Source organism: Neofelis nebulosa, chromosome 7, assembly GCF_028018385.1.
Source record: "Neofelis nebulosa isolate mNeoNeb1 chromosome 7, mNeoNeb1.pri, whole genome shotgun sequence".
NCBI lineage: Eukaryota > Metazoa > Chordata > Mammalia > Carnivora > Felidae > Neofelis > Neofelis nebulosa.
In genome coordinates this window covers 5,645,665-5,662,617 of record NC_080788.1, presented here as the reverse complement: position 1 = coordinate 5,662,617, position 16,953 = coordinate 5,645,665, and the positions used below count along the sequence as shown (strand labels likewise).

At 42.9% G+C, this 16,953-nt stretch overlaps 1 protein-coding gene across 4 annotated transcripts in view; it reads right to left on the bottom strand.

The window, feature by feature from the left end:
• Positions 1-16,953, bottom strand: part of BLM (BLM RecQ like helicase) — an 88,936-nt gene that overhangs the window by 36,012 nt on the left and 35,971 nt on the right. For 3 of the 4 annotated variants that reach the window (XM_058736499.1, XM_058736501.1, XM_058736500.1), the window contains exons 6-12: positions 14,478-14,610; positions 13,472-14,175; positions 11,548-11,739; positions 9,307-9,425; positions 8,313-8,426; positions 6,709-6,807; positions 6,362-6,510 (exon numbers count right to left, since the gene is read on the bottom strand). In XM_058736499.1, coding sequence (XP_058592482.1) covers positions 6,362-6,510; positions 6,709-6,807; positions 8,313-8,426; positions 9,307-9,425; positions 11,548-11,739; positions 13,472-14,175; positions 14,478-14,610 — 1,510 coding nt within the window. The remainder of the gene's footprint in view (positions 1-6,361; positions 6,511-6,708; positions 6,808-8,312; positions 8,427-9,306; positions 9,426-11,547; positions 11,740-13,471; positions 14,176-14,477; positions 14,611-16,953) is intronic. The other variant, XM_058736502.1, reaches the window with a different exon arrangement.

The window sequence follows — 16,953 nt, the reverse complement described above, 5'->3', positions numbered from 1 at the left end:
ATGTTTGGAATTTCCAAATATTCAGTCAGAGACCATTCCCATCAACTAAAGAATACGTAAGTGAACGTGGAATGCCCGCACAACAGATCATTCAGCCATAAAAGGGAACGAAGTCCTGATACATGCGGCAACACGGATGAGCCTTGAAAACACCGCTCGGGGGGAGATGATGGACACGCGAGATGGGAAGAATGGGAAGTGACTGCTGATGAGTGCTAGCTTCCTTTTTTGGGGTGACAGAAACGTTCTACACTTAGATATGGGGGGTGGTTGCACACCTCTGTGAAAATACCAAAACCCTACTAAATTCTAACCTTTAAATGGGTGAATTTTATGATGTGTCAATTATCTATTTTTATTTTCGAAGTAGGCTCTGCTCAGTGTGGGGCTCAAACTCATGACCTGGAGGACAGAGGGTCACATACTCCACCAACTGAGCCAGCCAGGCACCCTGACTGTATCTCAATAAAGATTTTACTTTTTTTACAAAAAGCTCGAGATTCCATTGTATCTTCACTGAGGGAGTAGTGATATGAACTGACATTAACATGGTAACTATGATTAAGTCCAGGGTATCAAACTCCTGTCATTTTAAGTGATGTGTCGGGAAATGGAATCAATTTGTGCTCAAGCTCTAGTTGCTTTCGGAGCTGAGATAGTTGTCATGGGAATGTGCACTAAATAGTTCATGTGAACTGAGAAACCGAGACAGACTCTTCCCTTTAAATAAATGGAAATAACTTTAATGTAGGTGATTGGTTTGGCAATGAACACTTGCTTGGCCAATTATGTTCCAGGGTCATGTCCCGGTATCTGAAAGAGCTAACTGGCAGCCACAAAGTTCTGATACGGCTGTTATTGAAAAGCGTATCATACAATAAAAACACGCGTCAAAATGTACTAGAAAAGGCCTACTGAAACTAACAGCGTTTTGATTTCCCCAACTCTTCCGAATACACCGGATACAAGACTCATTTAAGTGAAGGGGGAACAAGAACATGCAATGGTCATTAGATAAATCTTGGTAAAACCTTTTTATAGTATGTTTCCCAGAAAAAGTAAAGTGAGTAATGATCTGACTTATTTTGCCAGTCAGAGAGTTTACAGGTCTTTGCTTTTCACAAAATTTAAAGGACCTAGTTGAGTTGTCAGCTGACAGATCACAAAAAATAATTTTTGATGACAGATCATTATGTAATTTTGGCATATACGTCAGAAAAAACTCAAATAATTGAGTGTCGCTGCTAAAATAAAATGCTTTCCATTCCCATCTACAAGTTTACGTGAGTAACAGTTCTCACTGCTTACATCTACGAAAACAAGAAATATGGACGGAGTCGATTCATCCACAGATGTATCAGCTAATTGAAAAAATGTCTATTCTGATCAGTTATATATAGCTAATCATTATAATAATTCAATCTGGAAGAAAATTTTAGTATGGGAAATTTAAAAGCAACTTTTCATTTATATACATACATTTGTATACATATTTTTCTTATAGATACGATAGAGTAAACAAGATTTCATGCAGAAAAATATATCACCTTAGGATAAAAATCTGCGAGGAAAACTGAAGAGAAGTATGAATTCAAAGAGGAAGAGGAAAGATGTAAAATATCTGTTAAAGATATTTTTAAAGACGTGTAAAATTAAACATTTTAGTGTGTTTTGTGAGTGAAAGTAGGTATAAAATTGCTATTATATTTACATTCTACTGGATACATTTAAAAGGGCTAGGTGGGGCTATGCCTGGGTGGCTCAGTCGGTTAAGCGGCCGACTTCGGCTCAGGTCATGATCTCACAGTCTGTGAGTTCGAGCCCCGTGTCGGGCTCTGTGCTGACAGCTCAGAGCCTGGATCCTGCTTCAGATTCTGTGTCTCCCTCTCTCTCTGACCCTCCCTCGTTCATGCTCTGTCTCTCTCTGTCTCAAAAATAAATAAACATTAAAAAAATTTAAAAAAAAATAAAAAATAAAAAAAATAAAAGGGCTAGGTAACAATTTAACTTAAAAATGTTATTTACATGGCGCAGTCGGTTGAGCGTCCGACTTCAGCCAGGTCACGATCTCGCGGTCCGTGAGTTCGAGCCCCGCGTCGGGCTCTGGGCTGATGGCTCTGAGCCTGGAGCCTGTTTCCGATTCTGTGTCTCCCTCTCTCTCTGCCCTTCCCCCGTTCATGCTCTGTCTCTCTCTCTCTGTCCCCAAAAAAAAAAAAAAAAAAAAAAAAATGTTATTTACAATAGACCTCATTCTCTTTATTTAAAACTCGTGTTGAAACATTTTTGGTGTCTGGTTAGAGATATACAAGGGGTACAGTTTTCCAATTCTTTCAGGAAGCACATTGTGACCAAAGAAAGTATGAAGACCGAGGACGTGGCCACGTCTACGACCCCTTGAACACCCCCCATGCCACAGATCTAAAAATCACATTCACCACCCATCCCATCCCTCCACCCCCTCTCCTGCATGTCCGTGGTCAATGGTACCAGAAACTAACATAAACTTCCACTGTTCACCTTTCTGACGCCACTGGTTGCCAGTCTTACGGATGCAACTGTGCTTTCCCTTGACCCTGTCCCCTCCGTCCTCTTCCCGTTTCCACCACCGTCCCCTCTCTCCTAGAACGCTATGGTGGGGTTCCTACGGGCCGTCCTGCCTCTGATCTCTTGTTCCTCTGTTCCATCTTCTGTTCCACTGCCAGGGTCATCGTTCTACCATCAGATTCAGGTCACCACTTCCCAGGTCGAGCTGTCCACAGGATAAAGTCCACACGCTTCAGCATCACAAAACGCCAAGGCCCCCCCACGATATGGGATCAAGCCTCCTTCCCGGGGTTGGCCCTTCTCTGGGTTGCTCCGCTTATCCTACAGATTATTCACCGCTCCTTGGATCTGATCTGGACTCTGATGCCAGGAACTTCAGCCCTGAATTCTCACTCTCCACCTGTTAAAATGTCACCACTTCACACCCAGTAGGATGGGTACCATTGAAAAGACACATGGTGACATGGATGGGGAAGGGGAGGGTGGGGGGAAACTGCACCCCCCCCCCCCCACACACACACTGAAGTTAATGTAACGTGGTGCAGCCGCTTTGGAAAATGATCTGGCAGCTCTTCAAAAAGTAAAACAAAGAGTTACCATGTGACCCAACGATTCCCTGCTTGATATACGTCCAAGAGAAATGGAAGCGCGTGTCCGCGCAACGGCTCAGACACAGACGCTCGTAACAGTTTTCCTTTTTTTTTTTTAATTTTTTTTTTTTTTCAACGTTTTTTATTTATTTTTGGGACAGAGAGAGACAGAGCATGACCGGGGGAGGGGCAGAGAGAGAGGGAGACACAGAATCGGAAACAGGCTCCAGGCTCCAAGCCATCAGCCCAGAGCCCGACGCGGGGCTCGAACTCACGGACCGCGAGATCGTGACCTGGCTGAAGTCGGACGCTTAACCGACTGCGCCACCCAGGCGCCCCATCGTAACAGTTTTCCTAAGAGCCAAGACGTGGAAACAGCCCAAATATCCACCACGTGATAAATGAATACGTAAGATGTAGAGTACCCATACGCTGGAACATTTTTTTGTCAATAAAAAAGAATGAAGTACTGATATACGCTACAACACGGATGGACCTTGAAAACATTACACTTAAGTGAAAGAGGCCAGTCGCAAGAGGCCACGTTTTGTAAAATTCTATGTATATGAAATGTCCAGCAGAGGCAAAAACCTATAAATACACAAAGCAGATTAGTGGTTGTCTAGGGCTGGGGAGATGGGAGAAAGTGGGAACTGACTGCTGATGGGTATGGAGTTTCTTTCAAGGGAGACAAAAATGTTCTAAAATTAGACAGCGGTCGGGATGCACAACCCTGTGGGTAAACTAAAAAAAATCATAGAATTGCTTGCTTTAAATAGGTGAATTTCAAGGTATGTAAACTATATCTCACTACAGCTGCTTACAAAAAAGACTACTCATCCTACAAAGCCCTCTTCCTTTATATGAAACCCTATCTGACCCCCGCCTCATTAACAAGGAGTTGTTATTCTGGGTTATCACCAATCTTGCCTTCCTGAGTTCCTGCAGTCATAATTTACATCTCTAATTACCACTTACTTCACTCTGCAATTTATTAGAAAGTATTTCAAGGGCTCTAAAACCAGATTGTTTGGGTTGAAGTCTCTTCACTCCCACAGTTGTGAGGCATATGACCTTGCTTAAATTATTTAATTTCCATGTGCCTCAGTTTCCTCATCCACAAAGTGAGGAAAACAGGAGAACTTACCTCAGAAGCCTTTTGTGTGGGTAAATGAGTCAATACACATCAAATGTCAAGAACAGTAACTGGCACGTTGTATAGGCTACATATGTGACTATTAGCTGTTATTATTGTTGTATTCTAATATTGTTGTTGTATCTACTGTCCATACATGGCTGTCTCTCTTCTCTTTCTCAGTTTATATTTTAAGGTCCTAAGGAAAAGGGATAAAGTCTATTTTATTATCCACCCTCGTATTTCCCAAAGAGGAAGAAGATTACCACAGACTAGCAGTAGGAGAAGAGCATGGGGGCCAGGACCCCACCTCTGGGGACACCTGCCTTCAGCAGGGCCGTGACGCAGCAGCAGTTGGGTAAATTTAATCCAAACAAGGGGCCTACTGGCAAAAAAGATCAGGAAAAAATGTACCAGAAAGTGTCTGTTAAAAATCTTTTACTTCCACTAAGAGATTTAAACCCTCCCAAATATAGAAGTACCAAATATATTAAGGAATCAACAGACTTGCCCAAATTTTCATATTTTACCCACATTTACCAAAATTCCTCCATATGTTCCATTTATTCATTCTTACTGAGTGCCAATTATGCACAGGGCACCACATGCTAGACTCAGGAAATGTACAATCTATTGCTTTTCTAGGCTGATCTCCCCACAAAACTAGGAAAAGATATTAAAGGTGTCTGTCTCTAAATACATATGTGCAATGTTTATTCAAACAAAAATGACAAATTCTATACTTACAAAAAGTTACTCAAAAAGTGAATTGAATTTACACAATTTTAGTTCCATGGATTTAGCAATTAATATTACTGGCCTAGAAGAACGGTAGGCTGTATCTGGTATAAATTGATGGAAAAAAAAGCTAAAACATTTGCCTATAAAAAAAAAAAAAAAGCTTTCACAGATAAATGTAGTACTTAAAGAAGCAAATCTCTAGCATGTAAGTTATTCACTAGAACCTGAAGTATGACACCTAAAATAATGTAATGCATATCAATTACGGAAGCAAAATCTCCCCGTCCCGCAAATTCTACACAAACATCCTTCCCGCAAGTGAGATTAAATGAAAACCTTCCATTCCAAATTTGCGACTTCACACACAAAATTTGGAGGACTCTAAGATCTGTGTGCTCAAGAATGACAGTTTAATCTGCAAAGGTCCTTACAGCTCTCTTCCTCTCCTGACCCCCTCACACCCTCCACATGGCCTTTCGGTTCTTCTCATAACCTGTTGAGAAATGCTGCTTTTACTGATGACAGTGTTGACAGAGCCGGCTTACTGTCTTTATTTCCAAAGGAACAAAAGAGGTGCTTTTAAATATTCACCCCAATATACTAGTCATTCCTTCATGCATTCCTCAAACTCAAAGCACCCACCGGTAAGTTAGAAGGGAAAAATATTTTAACCTTGGCACACAACAGCTTTTAAGTAAATACTTGCTGAGTGAATGAGCCTATCAGAGAATGCACCTGTCCACAAACTCACACAGAGGTAAGAAACGATCCAGTACAACCTATATATGTGGAGATAATGTTTACAGTGGTTTCCATTACCAGTGATTATGGATTTGGTGGCCAAAAGAAGCACTCTGCTGTTGAGATGAAAACAAAGTATAAACGTTGTCATATACACAGTTTCTGGACTGTTTTCAACATCCTGGGACTTCAGGAAAACGACAAAGCAGGGCCATCCGATTATTTCCTGATGTATACTCTAGAATACGTAGGAGCCGAAATTAGATAAATCAAAGATAATTTGCTACCGGGACGATAACAGGTCCCATAAATCATTAACAGGTACAGTACATACTTTGTCCCTATTTCCAAAATAGGTATTTAGGATAGTTTTAATTTCAGTAAGTAAAGAAAAGCCCGAGGGCTTTGGTTCCCAAATTGTGCTGAGCGCTGGAATCACTTGGGGATTTTTAAAAACATAAAGGCTCCCAGCCCCCCAAATTCTGATCTAATTGACATCGAGTGCAATCTGTGCACCAGGATTTTTAAAGCTCGGTAAGTGATTCTCATGTGCAGCGCTGTGGGAACCACTGCCCCAGGGTTTTTAAATTCATGCCTTCCAGCAACTTACACCTGAGGCTGGAGAATCTTCAGCTGAGTGAGGATGTCCTTCTGTACCCTGGGGTTAGCTGTGGCAGTAAGGGCCATCACTGGAACAGAGGGAAACTTCTGGCGAAGCATATTCATTCTTTTATAGTCTTGGCGAAAATCATGCCCCCACTAGTTGGAAAGAAAATACTGCTTTTCAGACTATTTGCATCTTTCTTACATAAACAGCAAACGCTGCTCACTCTATTCAGAACCACCTTATTCTTCAGCGAGATAGAATAACACTGTTCCCTTCTCTATTCTGCAAATATACAGACCATTGGCAGTACGTCTTTACTGATATTTCAAGATATAAAAGCTGGTGTTTACCTGACTGACACAGTGTGCTTCATCAATCACGAAACGTGCCAAGAGCTTCCTCTCATACAGATTCTCCAGAGTGGAAATCAGTCTATTACTCGCACACACCTAGACCAGAAGTATATGCGTTAGAGATGTGAAAACATTACACACCACATCACCTGAAAGACTTTGCTGTCTTCAAGCTCCACTATAACTGAAGCTGTATCACAACAACCTCCACATAAATGAGCACTTAACTTCAATGTACCAAGAGAATTAGCAGGAGTAATGGAAACTTGCAAATGAGACCTTCTAGCATATTCACTACATTTAGCAAGCACTGAGGTTTACCACACGTTTACACTGGTAACAGGGTTACAGATGTATATTGCAGGCATACACGTTGTCTGGGGACACACGCACACATGCACATATGGACCTGTGACAGGGCCTAGAAGCAGTGACCTCCCAGTAGCCATGACCACAACTGGCATCCATGTCTTGACAAGCATCTGACTTGTCTTTTGTCTTGAGTTCCTGAGTGGTTCAGCTGGTTACATGTCTGACTTTTTCTTTTTTTTTAAAGTTCATTTACTTGAGAGGGCAAGAAAGCGGGGGAGGGGCAGAGAGCGAGGGAAAGAGAGAATCCCAAGCAGGCTTCAAGATGTCAAGGCAGAGCCTGACTGGGGCTCGATCCCATGAACCCAACCAGGAGATCGTGACCTGAGCCAAAATCAAGAGGAGATCCTCAGCCGGACTGAGCCACCCAGGAGCCACTCCCTTCTAAATTCTCAAGTGACAAGAGCACTAGGAGCGTCTTTTGTTTTCTAGAGGCAACTCTGGGTGGGCTCCTAGATGGCTTCTGCATAGGAGCTGGTCATCAGAAAGACCAGGCCATGATCAGAAACCTGGAATTTTCAGTAACACCCCCATCCTCTAGAGGAGAGAGGGGCTGGAAATGGAGTTAATAACTGGTCATGCCTACATGAGGAGGCTGCCATGAAGTCCCAATAGCGCAGGGTTCGATCAGCCTCCAGGTTGGTGAACACGTCCGCCAACGTGGGAGGGTCACACATTCCCAACTCCCTGGAGACAGAAGCTCCTGTGCTGAGGACCTTCTCAGTCCCCGCCCTGTGGACCTTTCATCGGACTGTTCATCTGCAGCCTTTAGCATATGCTTTAACAAACTGGTAAATGTGTTTCCCTGAGTTCTGTGGGCCACTCTAGCACATTAACCCAACCTGAGGAGGGAGTCACGGGAACCTCCGATTTGTCAGCCAAACTGGACAGAAACTGTGGGTAACCTGGGGATCTTCTACTTGCAATTGGCATGTGAAGGAGGGTGGGAACCATCTTGTGGAGCCGATCCCTTAACTTGTGGTGTCTGACACTGTCCGTGTAGACCATGTCAGAATTGACTTAAACTGCAGGACACCCTGCTGGGGTCACAGAGAGCTCGGTGTGAGGAAAAACCTCTACACATTTGGTCACCAGGAGTGACATACTCTATGTGATGGTAAAGGAGGAAGACACAGGAGGGAAACTGGGTGCTTCCCTACTCAGGGCGGAGAACCAGATTGTTTTCCTAACACAGCTCTAGTATATTTTAAAATAATGACATCAATACAAACCTTCTCAGGAGTAACATACAGGAGTTTTATGATTGGGTCTTTTTTTGATAATTGCAGGTAAATACTTGTAGCTTCCGAGTCAGTCTTATCACCTGTCAGATAAGTAGCTGGAATCTAAGGATAAAAGTAGTAAACAATTTATATTTTATACATTAATCTGACTTAAGCATATATTTATCCTTAAGTTTCATAAATATTTCACAAGTCACATAGCAAACCTGTCAAAAGGAGAGACAGTCTCAATATAATTAAATAATTGGCACATATTTAAAAAGAAAACTTTTCTTAGCATAAGTCAAAATATTCCCATTGTTTACTTCCTTCTCTTTTTTTTTTTCTGTTTTCTTTACTGCTGTTACTTTTCCTATCTGTAGATATGAACTCAGTACCCCGGAGATTCCCATCCCAATGTACGGCTCTTGTTGGCGTAGGTAAAGGCATCTCCAGCATTTTCCCACACAAGGACACTGGAAGGGCCACAGGAAGCATCACGGATGGCTGCACAGTGGTGACTGGCACGGCACAAAGACATTCTTGGGAAGAAAAATCAAACCAGTGGTCTCGAGGGGTGGTGGCTCATAACCTCGAAAATCTGTGGGATTCGGGAGGATGCATTCATATACTTCCTCAACCAGAGCCAAGAGGAGGAGGGCACGCGGGCGGGGCGCTCACGTGATGCATTTTAAGGTATTAAGGGACCAGCCAGTATGCTTATCTCGCAGGAATAAAAGAAAGCCTCACATTTAGTACAAGAAATTCACATCAGCAAAACACAGGTTAAACGTTCTTGCTAAAGTACATTTTTCTAGACTCAACTACAGAAGGTTATCTCCTTAGAATTTTCAAAGACTCGCTCACATGCGTAACTGCTGATTGATTCTTATAATCCAGGAACTACTTAATAAAAAAGGTGTTACCCAGAGTACTGACATATAACTATTTTCATGTTTTTATGGGTATTTTTTTAGTTATAATTGGTAGTGTTTTAACTTACATCCAAGGAAGTCAGCTTTTGGACCTGATCAACGATAAGTGATCTCAGGGGAGAAATGACAATGGTGACCCCAGGAGAAACACAGGCAGGGAGCTGGTAACACAGACTTTTACCACCTCCTGAAAGGACAAAACAAACAAACAAAACCTATCAGGTTCTATCTTGAGAGCTGAAGGCAAAAGTTGAAAAGTAAATCACAGAGTAATATTTAGAAGTAATTAACAGGACACCAAGTGACAGTCCCCATGGTGCCAACAGTTTGCCGTATTAGAATGAGCCAAAATATTTAGACAATTTAAGTGTGTGAAAATTATCAGGACATCTTATGTAGGTACACGTGAAGCCAAAAGCAGGGATCAGGGCAGGGAACTGAAATGCAAGACAATTGCTTTAAAAGTCTACTTGAGAAATCCAAATGCAGTACAAGGGGTACTCTATCACAGTATTAGCGTGAAAATAATTACTTTAGATAATATTCAATATTTAAAGAGTTAAAACGTGATAAAATATACAACACTAAAGACCATGGTGAACACGGTTTAATATTTCTCTGATGATCCAGAAAGCGCTTTCAGGATCTCAGTTTTTTAAATCACTAGTAAGAACCTTTCAACGCTTAAAATCTGAGATTTTATTCGCTGTACTCTTTTATCGATAAGGAAATATTCCCAATCTTCCTTTGAGATCAAAGAAGGGTAGAACTACGCTTGTGTGTGCCAGCAGAAGATGAAGAGAAAGAAATTCTGAGATGCGTCCCCATCTCTCCGTGTAGCTCCAATTCAAAATGGTGAGACAATCAGTACACATTTAAGGATAACTAAAAAGATTCGTCTCTGATTTTCAACCTCTCCCATTCGCTAATGGTAGAAGCCCATGCCAGGCAGTTTCTAGGCCTTCGACTGTTTTTGTTTGTTTGGTTGTTTAGAACTATCCACCACATTCCCCTCTTCTGCACGTGGAGTAAGTACATTTCATTCTGGCGTATACGTGTAAATGTCAAGGAAAGATCCGGAAGCTGAGTTCTCGTTTCTGCTCTGCCACTTTACAGGCTGTCTGACTTAGATGTGCCATCCAACCTCTCCGCGCCTCAACGTCTTCACCTGCAAAATGTACTACATCGGCGGTTTTTTGGTTTTTGTTTTTGTCTGTTTTGTCTAAGAGAAACCTTATCTGGAATCTTTATCTGCATAAATCCAGAGGTTGAAATTGGGATGGGAAGACCCTGAAAAAGGCCCCCCCAACCCTAAAGAGGACCATGAAAAGCCCTGAAACCATGGGACTGGATCACTGTCAGGGTCCTTTCCAGCTTCAGTTCTGAAATAGCAAACAAGTCAAAGCATGAGACAGAGTGAACAACAAGTTAATGAGATAAGAAATGCTGATTATTAAATCAGCGTCGTCTAAATTTTAAAATCAGTTTGAAAAAAACTCCAAAGCTCGGTCAACATAATTTTTATAACGATGGCTGTAACCAACTACTAAAAGTCACAGACGAGCTGAGTAAAAGGCAGAAGGAAGTCTATATCTAAGTCCGCAACTCCGATTCCTGTGCTTCTTACCCAGACTGCATCTTTAATATTCTTACTTGGACACGACGGAAAGTCCTAGATCTCTTCAACACTGAGGCCAAGGAAGAACCACGCTAAATGCTTTTCATTTAATCCCCAGGACATTCTGTGAAGTAGGCAGTTTACTATCACCCCTGCCGCACACTCGAGGAAACTGGGGCTGGGGGTGAAGTGCCTCGCCCAAGGTCACACGGCGAATAAGTGGCAGAGCTGAGCGTTAAGGCCAGGCCATCACTCCACAGTTGACGGTCTCGACAACCCTTCAACATCAGACTGTACTGGATAAAGTGCCAGAGATGGTCGAGGTCTCTGGTGGTAATTTTTTTTATTCATGTTCCAGACTAATTTAGACCAGAGAGAGAGAGAGAGAGAGAGACAGAGAGAGAGACAGAGAGAGAGGGCGAGAGGGGGAGAGGGCGAGAGAGAGAAATTCCCCAAGAAAAATTCTAGATCAATTCAACACAAGCAGCCTTGACGTGAACATCTTGAAAGGTCTAAATGTTATCGCATCAACAGAGGACGGAAGCAATACTCTTTCTCACGACGGCATGGGAGGTTCAGAGGTCCCTTAATGACAGAAATATCGTGTGGGTGTTCATTTTATTTCTATTAAAGGGTTTTCATTTAACATCTGCCAATGGACTCCTGCCAATTTACATCTAAAAATACCTACCAGTGGGCATTAAGATAAAACAGTCTTCACCCAGCAGCGCAGCATTGATCGCCTCTAGCTGATTAGTTCTAAAATTATGCAGGCCAAATTTTTTATGAAAAATCTTCATCATTTCTTTTGTATGAGGAAAACTAAGACTTTGGAAACGCTCACGCTTCAGATTTCTGGATGCTAAATTTTGCGCCGACTTGTCTGAGAAAATAATCGATGTTAAGAAAAATCAGTGCATTATTGTTAACAAGTCAGTTTTAGCATTTACCCTTTGCCGCGTAATCCAAGGCATACATTTCCCTGCAGCACGTCGTTCTTTAACCATTTATCAGGGCTTCATCCCCACCAAATGTTAAAGCCACCAGAGACGTCCTGAGGGCCAAATTCAGCCTTTTTCTTGGTTTTTCGGTAGCACCTACCACTAACTATTGCATTTATTCCCTGTTCCTGCTCTTTTGACCTTCGAGACAATCGTGGGTTTTCTATTTTAATTCTCTTCCCTGGCTCCACTTCCTCCACCTGCCCCTTAACTGTGGGAGTCTTTGCAGACCCTTGGGACCGGGCTCTTCAGCCATCCTTTCCTAGAATTTTCCAAGCCCTCTGATCTTCAACATCACCTGTGTGCACAGAATGCCCAGATCTCTTCCGTAAGGCCCCGCTGACGCCCTCCTAAGCTCCAGCCCTGCGCGCATCTCCAAAAGTCTGCAAGACATTTCTACCCGAACGACTTACCAACACTTGAAGCTCAACAAGTCTTAAAATAGCCCCCCTCGGCTTTCCTCCCAATCTGCTCTGCCTCCCGACTCCCCTGCTCTGCTAATGGTGTCACAGATTCCCCAGTCGCCGGGTCTGAAACCTCGGAGTCATCTCAGCCTCCCCTGGTTCTTCCGCTACCGTGTGTCTCACGTCCGCCCCCCTGCTTGGCACAGAGGACAAGAGGTGCTCACGCCAGCTGGGGCAGCCTCTCTAATCCCAACACTCGACTGTCTCAACGATAATTGCGAGCATCAAGTATGACACATTCTAACATGATATAAAAATAAATCCATTAATGGTTATTTTAAAGGTCAACGGCATAACTATGAGAACGACCTCCATGGTGTTAAGTCAGCGATGGCAAAAACAGGGAAGGCTGTACTTTATCAAACCTTACACATAGAAACTCGTTCCGGTTAAAACACACTTTGTGGCAACTTTATACGGTTGACGTAAGGTTTTAAAATTAATTTTGGCTTCTCTCTGCAGCCTTTACAGTGGCTAACTGCACTCCTCCCAAAACTTCTCCTGCTAAACCGGGAGCTCCAAGAGGACAGGAATGACCCGTTCTTCACCTCTTACCAGAACCTGACACCGAACGTGGCACGGAATGGCTCTCAATACATATTTGTTGAATGAATTAAAAGGATTTTAGGCCCAAAGAAAGAATCTGACTTAAGGAATTTCTGACTTCGTGTCTTTCTTAGATTGCCCTGCATTTTAATATTTTAAGACAGAAGACATGTTTCTCCACTTTATAAATTGATCAGTTCTCATCATCAGAGTTCTAAAAATACACAATTACATTTTTAACATATAAATTCAGTTTTGCTTTTTACTCATCCCTCAAATCATTACAAACTTGGCCCTTATGAGCTTTATTGTTTTAGGGACGAAAATATGTTAATTCAGAGGCAAAGCACATTTGTAATGACTTCAGAGCTTTACTACAATAGGTTATAATTACGCGTTGTATAAAACTACAGCTGCCGCAGAGACAAAGGAGCAACCTGCTTTTGAAACGGTGATTTGGAATTCATATTATCAGCAGAAATGTGCATAGAGACAATGTACTTTTCAGGCAAGGACGACGTGCTATCATTTTTCTTACACAATTCCGATTTTGGACAGTTATGTTTTCATATAAAATATAAGCATCAGTTTATTTTAAACTTACCAGCGTAATTCTGAATTGACTCTGAGTTTTTAATTTGAGCAGCAGATGCCAATGGAAGACAGTTTGTCTTGGCTGAAGAAATTCTTTCTGATACTGGTTTAACTGGCCGACCTTCCTTAATAGGTTGATAGGCAGCTGTGGAAGATTTGCTGGCTGCTAAATTATGCATTATATTCTCCCAGTCATCATCATCATCAAAGTCATCTATGTCAAAATTATCAATATCACAGGAAGCCTGGATTTCTCTTTCTAAGTCATTTAGTGAAGCAGTGTGTTTATCCTGATCTTTCACAGCCGTGCTTGTGAGAACATTTCCCGGGAAATAAGAGCTTTCATTTCTTGTTTCTATCCTTGGTGTTTCAGCCCAGTTGCTACTTACAAAGGACTTCTGTAAATGGGGACTGAATAACGGTCTTTCAAAGGGATTCTTCGTGGTGGCTGAGAATCCTGTCTTTCCTGGGGTAGTGGCCAGGACACATTCCCTAGCAGCGTTGGAATTTGAGGGAAGGTGTGGAAAATGTAACTCCTTAACAAAAACACAACTTCCCGTAGGACAGGAATCACTGTTTGAAAATGCCTCCGCAGAGGAAAGAGACGCCATGTCCTCCAGGGGGCCACCAAGTGCATTGGGCCCGCACCTCCACACTGAACCAAGAACACGGGCATCGCTTGTATTTGAGTCGGCGTCGGCCAGGAGCTTCCTTCTGAAGGGAAAACAGAACACCACATTCAATGGGAGTAGTCTACCACGGTAGGCCGCACAAGTATATCGTTAGTTTCCATCCCAAATTGTGGCAAAACAGAGTCTCTTTTTCTCAATCTCTAAAGGGGCAGTTTGAAAACAACAAATAAATTTATAAATAAATAAGTTTAAAACACAAAACAGAGTGACAAGTATCCTATTCAATTTCCCAGCCAGAATGCCTGGAAATTCTGCCCCGTGTGTTTCTGACTTACGTTGGTGGGAGGCAATCAGATATATATTCCAGAAGAAAACGTCAGATACCTTATGTCCCGATGCTGACGCAGTTCCTGTCCACAATCCAGAGCTGTCAGTTCATCGTCAGGAATAGTATCAACTAATTTACAGATGTGGTCCATCACGTGAATAAGCTGCTGCTGTAAACTGGTCTGTCTAGCTATAAAATTTTATTTTGTCAATATTTTTCCTTGAAAAAGACTTAAAATTTTATAAGTCATGCATGTACAATTTGAAGTAGTTTAAAAACAAGACTGTAAACTACCACGTATTGCCCTATTATCTGCCTGTGAAATACTCTGAAATCACGTCATCTCCATTCTGTATCATGAGAGCCCGTAACTGTGTGACCATCGTTTCATTTCAGGTTAATTCTTACTATTTCGCTTAGGGTAACCTACGTCATTGTAAGCTACAAAAGTTGATCGATTTAGGAAAGTTTTTAACTAACCTCAGGGGTAAATCTTACCAGGCCCATAGAAGGTATATCATACAGGGCTGGACAGGCAAGAGCCCCGCCTGCTGTTCTGGTCCGCCTGGCATCCACACTTCCTTTCAGTGGTAACAGACTTAGACCTTCTTTGGGGAGACCCCTGCCCCTCTCCCTTGGTGGGCATCTGGTGTAAGGCAGCTCAAGAGAGAAACAGGTCTGGGAATTCTGTGACTGGAAAAGGAGACTTCTCTTTTCAAGAAGCTGCACAGGCTGCTGGTGGCCGCGTCCTCCGCCACCACACAGGGAAACACAGCCTGAAAGGAAGACCAACACGAGGGCAGCAGAAAACGGAGATGGAAAGGAGTGGGGGACTGAGAGGGAGACATGGGGTAGAAGAGAGGCAAGCAGGTGTGAGAGAGAGATTCCTGATCAATTTCCCCATTTCCAAAATTTACATTACATAACTAAGAAAAAGGACGTCAAAGGAGGTGAGGCTTTAGATGAAGGAAGAAAAGACTGGGTCGGGGTAGAAATGGGAAGCAAGGAAGATGCCTCCTCCACCCCTAAGGCCTCAGGTTAGCAGGAGAAATAAACAGGAAATCAATGGTTTAGGTGGGCTGCAGAGGAAACCATTCTCAGGAGACAATGTGACAAGTAGGAGGAAGAGAATGTGCAGAGAAGAGAACGAGACTGCGGGAGGACAGCCAGTCACAGGCTCCGAAGGGCAGGAGGGAGGGGAAGAGCAGACAGGCAGAGGCTCAGGGGACAAGCATCTGTGCGACAGTGACTTGGGAAAAGTGGACTTTTACTAGAGACTGGCACGAATAAGGACGTGAGGTATGAGACGGTCAAGTGGAATTGCTGAGTCCCCATTTTGCGTGTTTGCGTTTTCTCTGCATGGCGAACCGGGTATCAGATTGGAAAGAGGAGAATAAACACTGGGCTGAAGGAAATGAAAGCCAAGATAGGCTCAGAGGTAGATACGGCTATTGAAAAGGAGCTCGAGTCTTCTTGTCTAGACAGGTTACACCTCAGAATACAAAGCAAACCCTCAAAGAAGATCCCGCTGATATGTGAGGAATCCAGTGAATAGGACAGTTAGTTGATGGAAGAGTGAAGACAAGCAAACATTGTTCTAATTAAAAAAAGAATTCTAAACAGATTGCCAAAAGCTACAGGCTGGTGATGTGGATGTTAATTCAAGGCAAAATTCTAGAACATGTTATCAAATGGCTGCTTTGTGAGCTTCAAGAGGAGAGGAAACAATTATAGAGTTAGCAAGAGTTCATGTAAATAAACCAGTAATCTTAATGTATTTCCTTCTTTGAAGGGATTACTAGACTGGCAGATGATAACAGCTACCACTTACTGAAGGCCTACAGTACTCTGGCACTTAACCTTGAATCCCGACAAATACCCAGCAAGATACCGGTCTCATGTTATAGAAGAAACTGAGGTTCAGAGAAGCTTAACTAATTTGCCATAATCACACAGCCAGGGGTAGGAGAAGACAGGGTTTTGTACCTGAGGACCGCGTCGCTCTAGAGCTGACGCCCCAGGCTCTTTCTCTTGCTGCCTTAGACCCTGGACCTGCGGAGCCACATGACCGAGTCTTCTGCAGCAGCCCCCCAACCCCCCCACCGTGGACAAGGGAGAGAAACACAGTCTGGAGGCAGATGTGAAGCAAGTTGAGCAAGAAGGGATGAATGGACTGATGTCACCTGAGAGACCGCTAACGACATTCCATATGGCTCTGTCCTTGTCCCCGTCCTAGTCAACCATTTTATCAGTGAAACAATGCCACAGAACAGCACAGTGTGGCGGCTACCAGTGTCAACTCAAGAGCCTCAGGACTGCTGGATTTCGATCCTTGCTCTGCTGTTGTTTAATTCCACGACCATGTGTAGTTCTATTTCATTCTCCTGGGCCTCGTGTCCTTATTTGTAAAATGGGGATAACAGAAACTGCCTTCAAGGCCACTGTGAGGATTAAATTAGTCGATATTGTCAAACACCCAGAAGAGTGTCCTAGTAGGACATCAGGTATTTCAGGGACTTCCCTAACAATAAA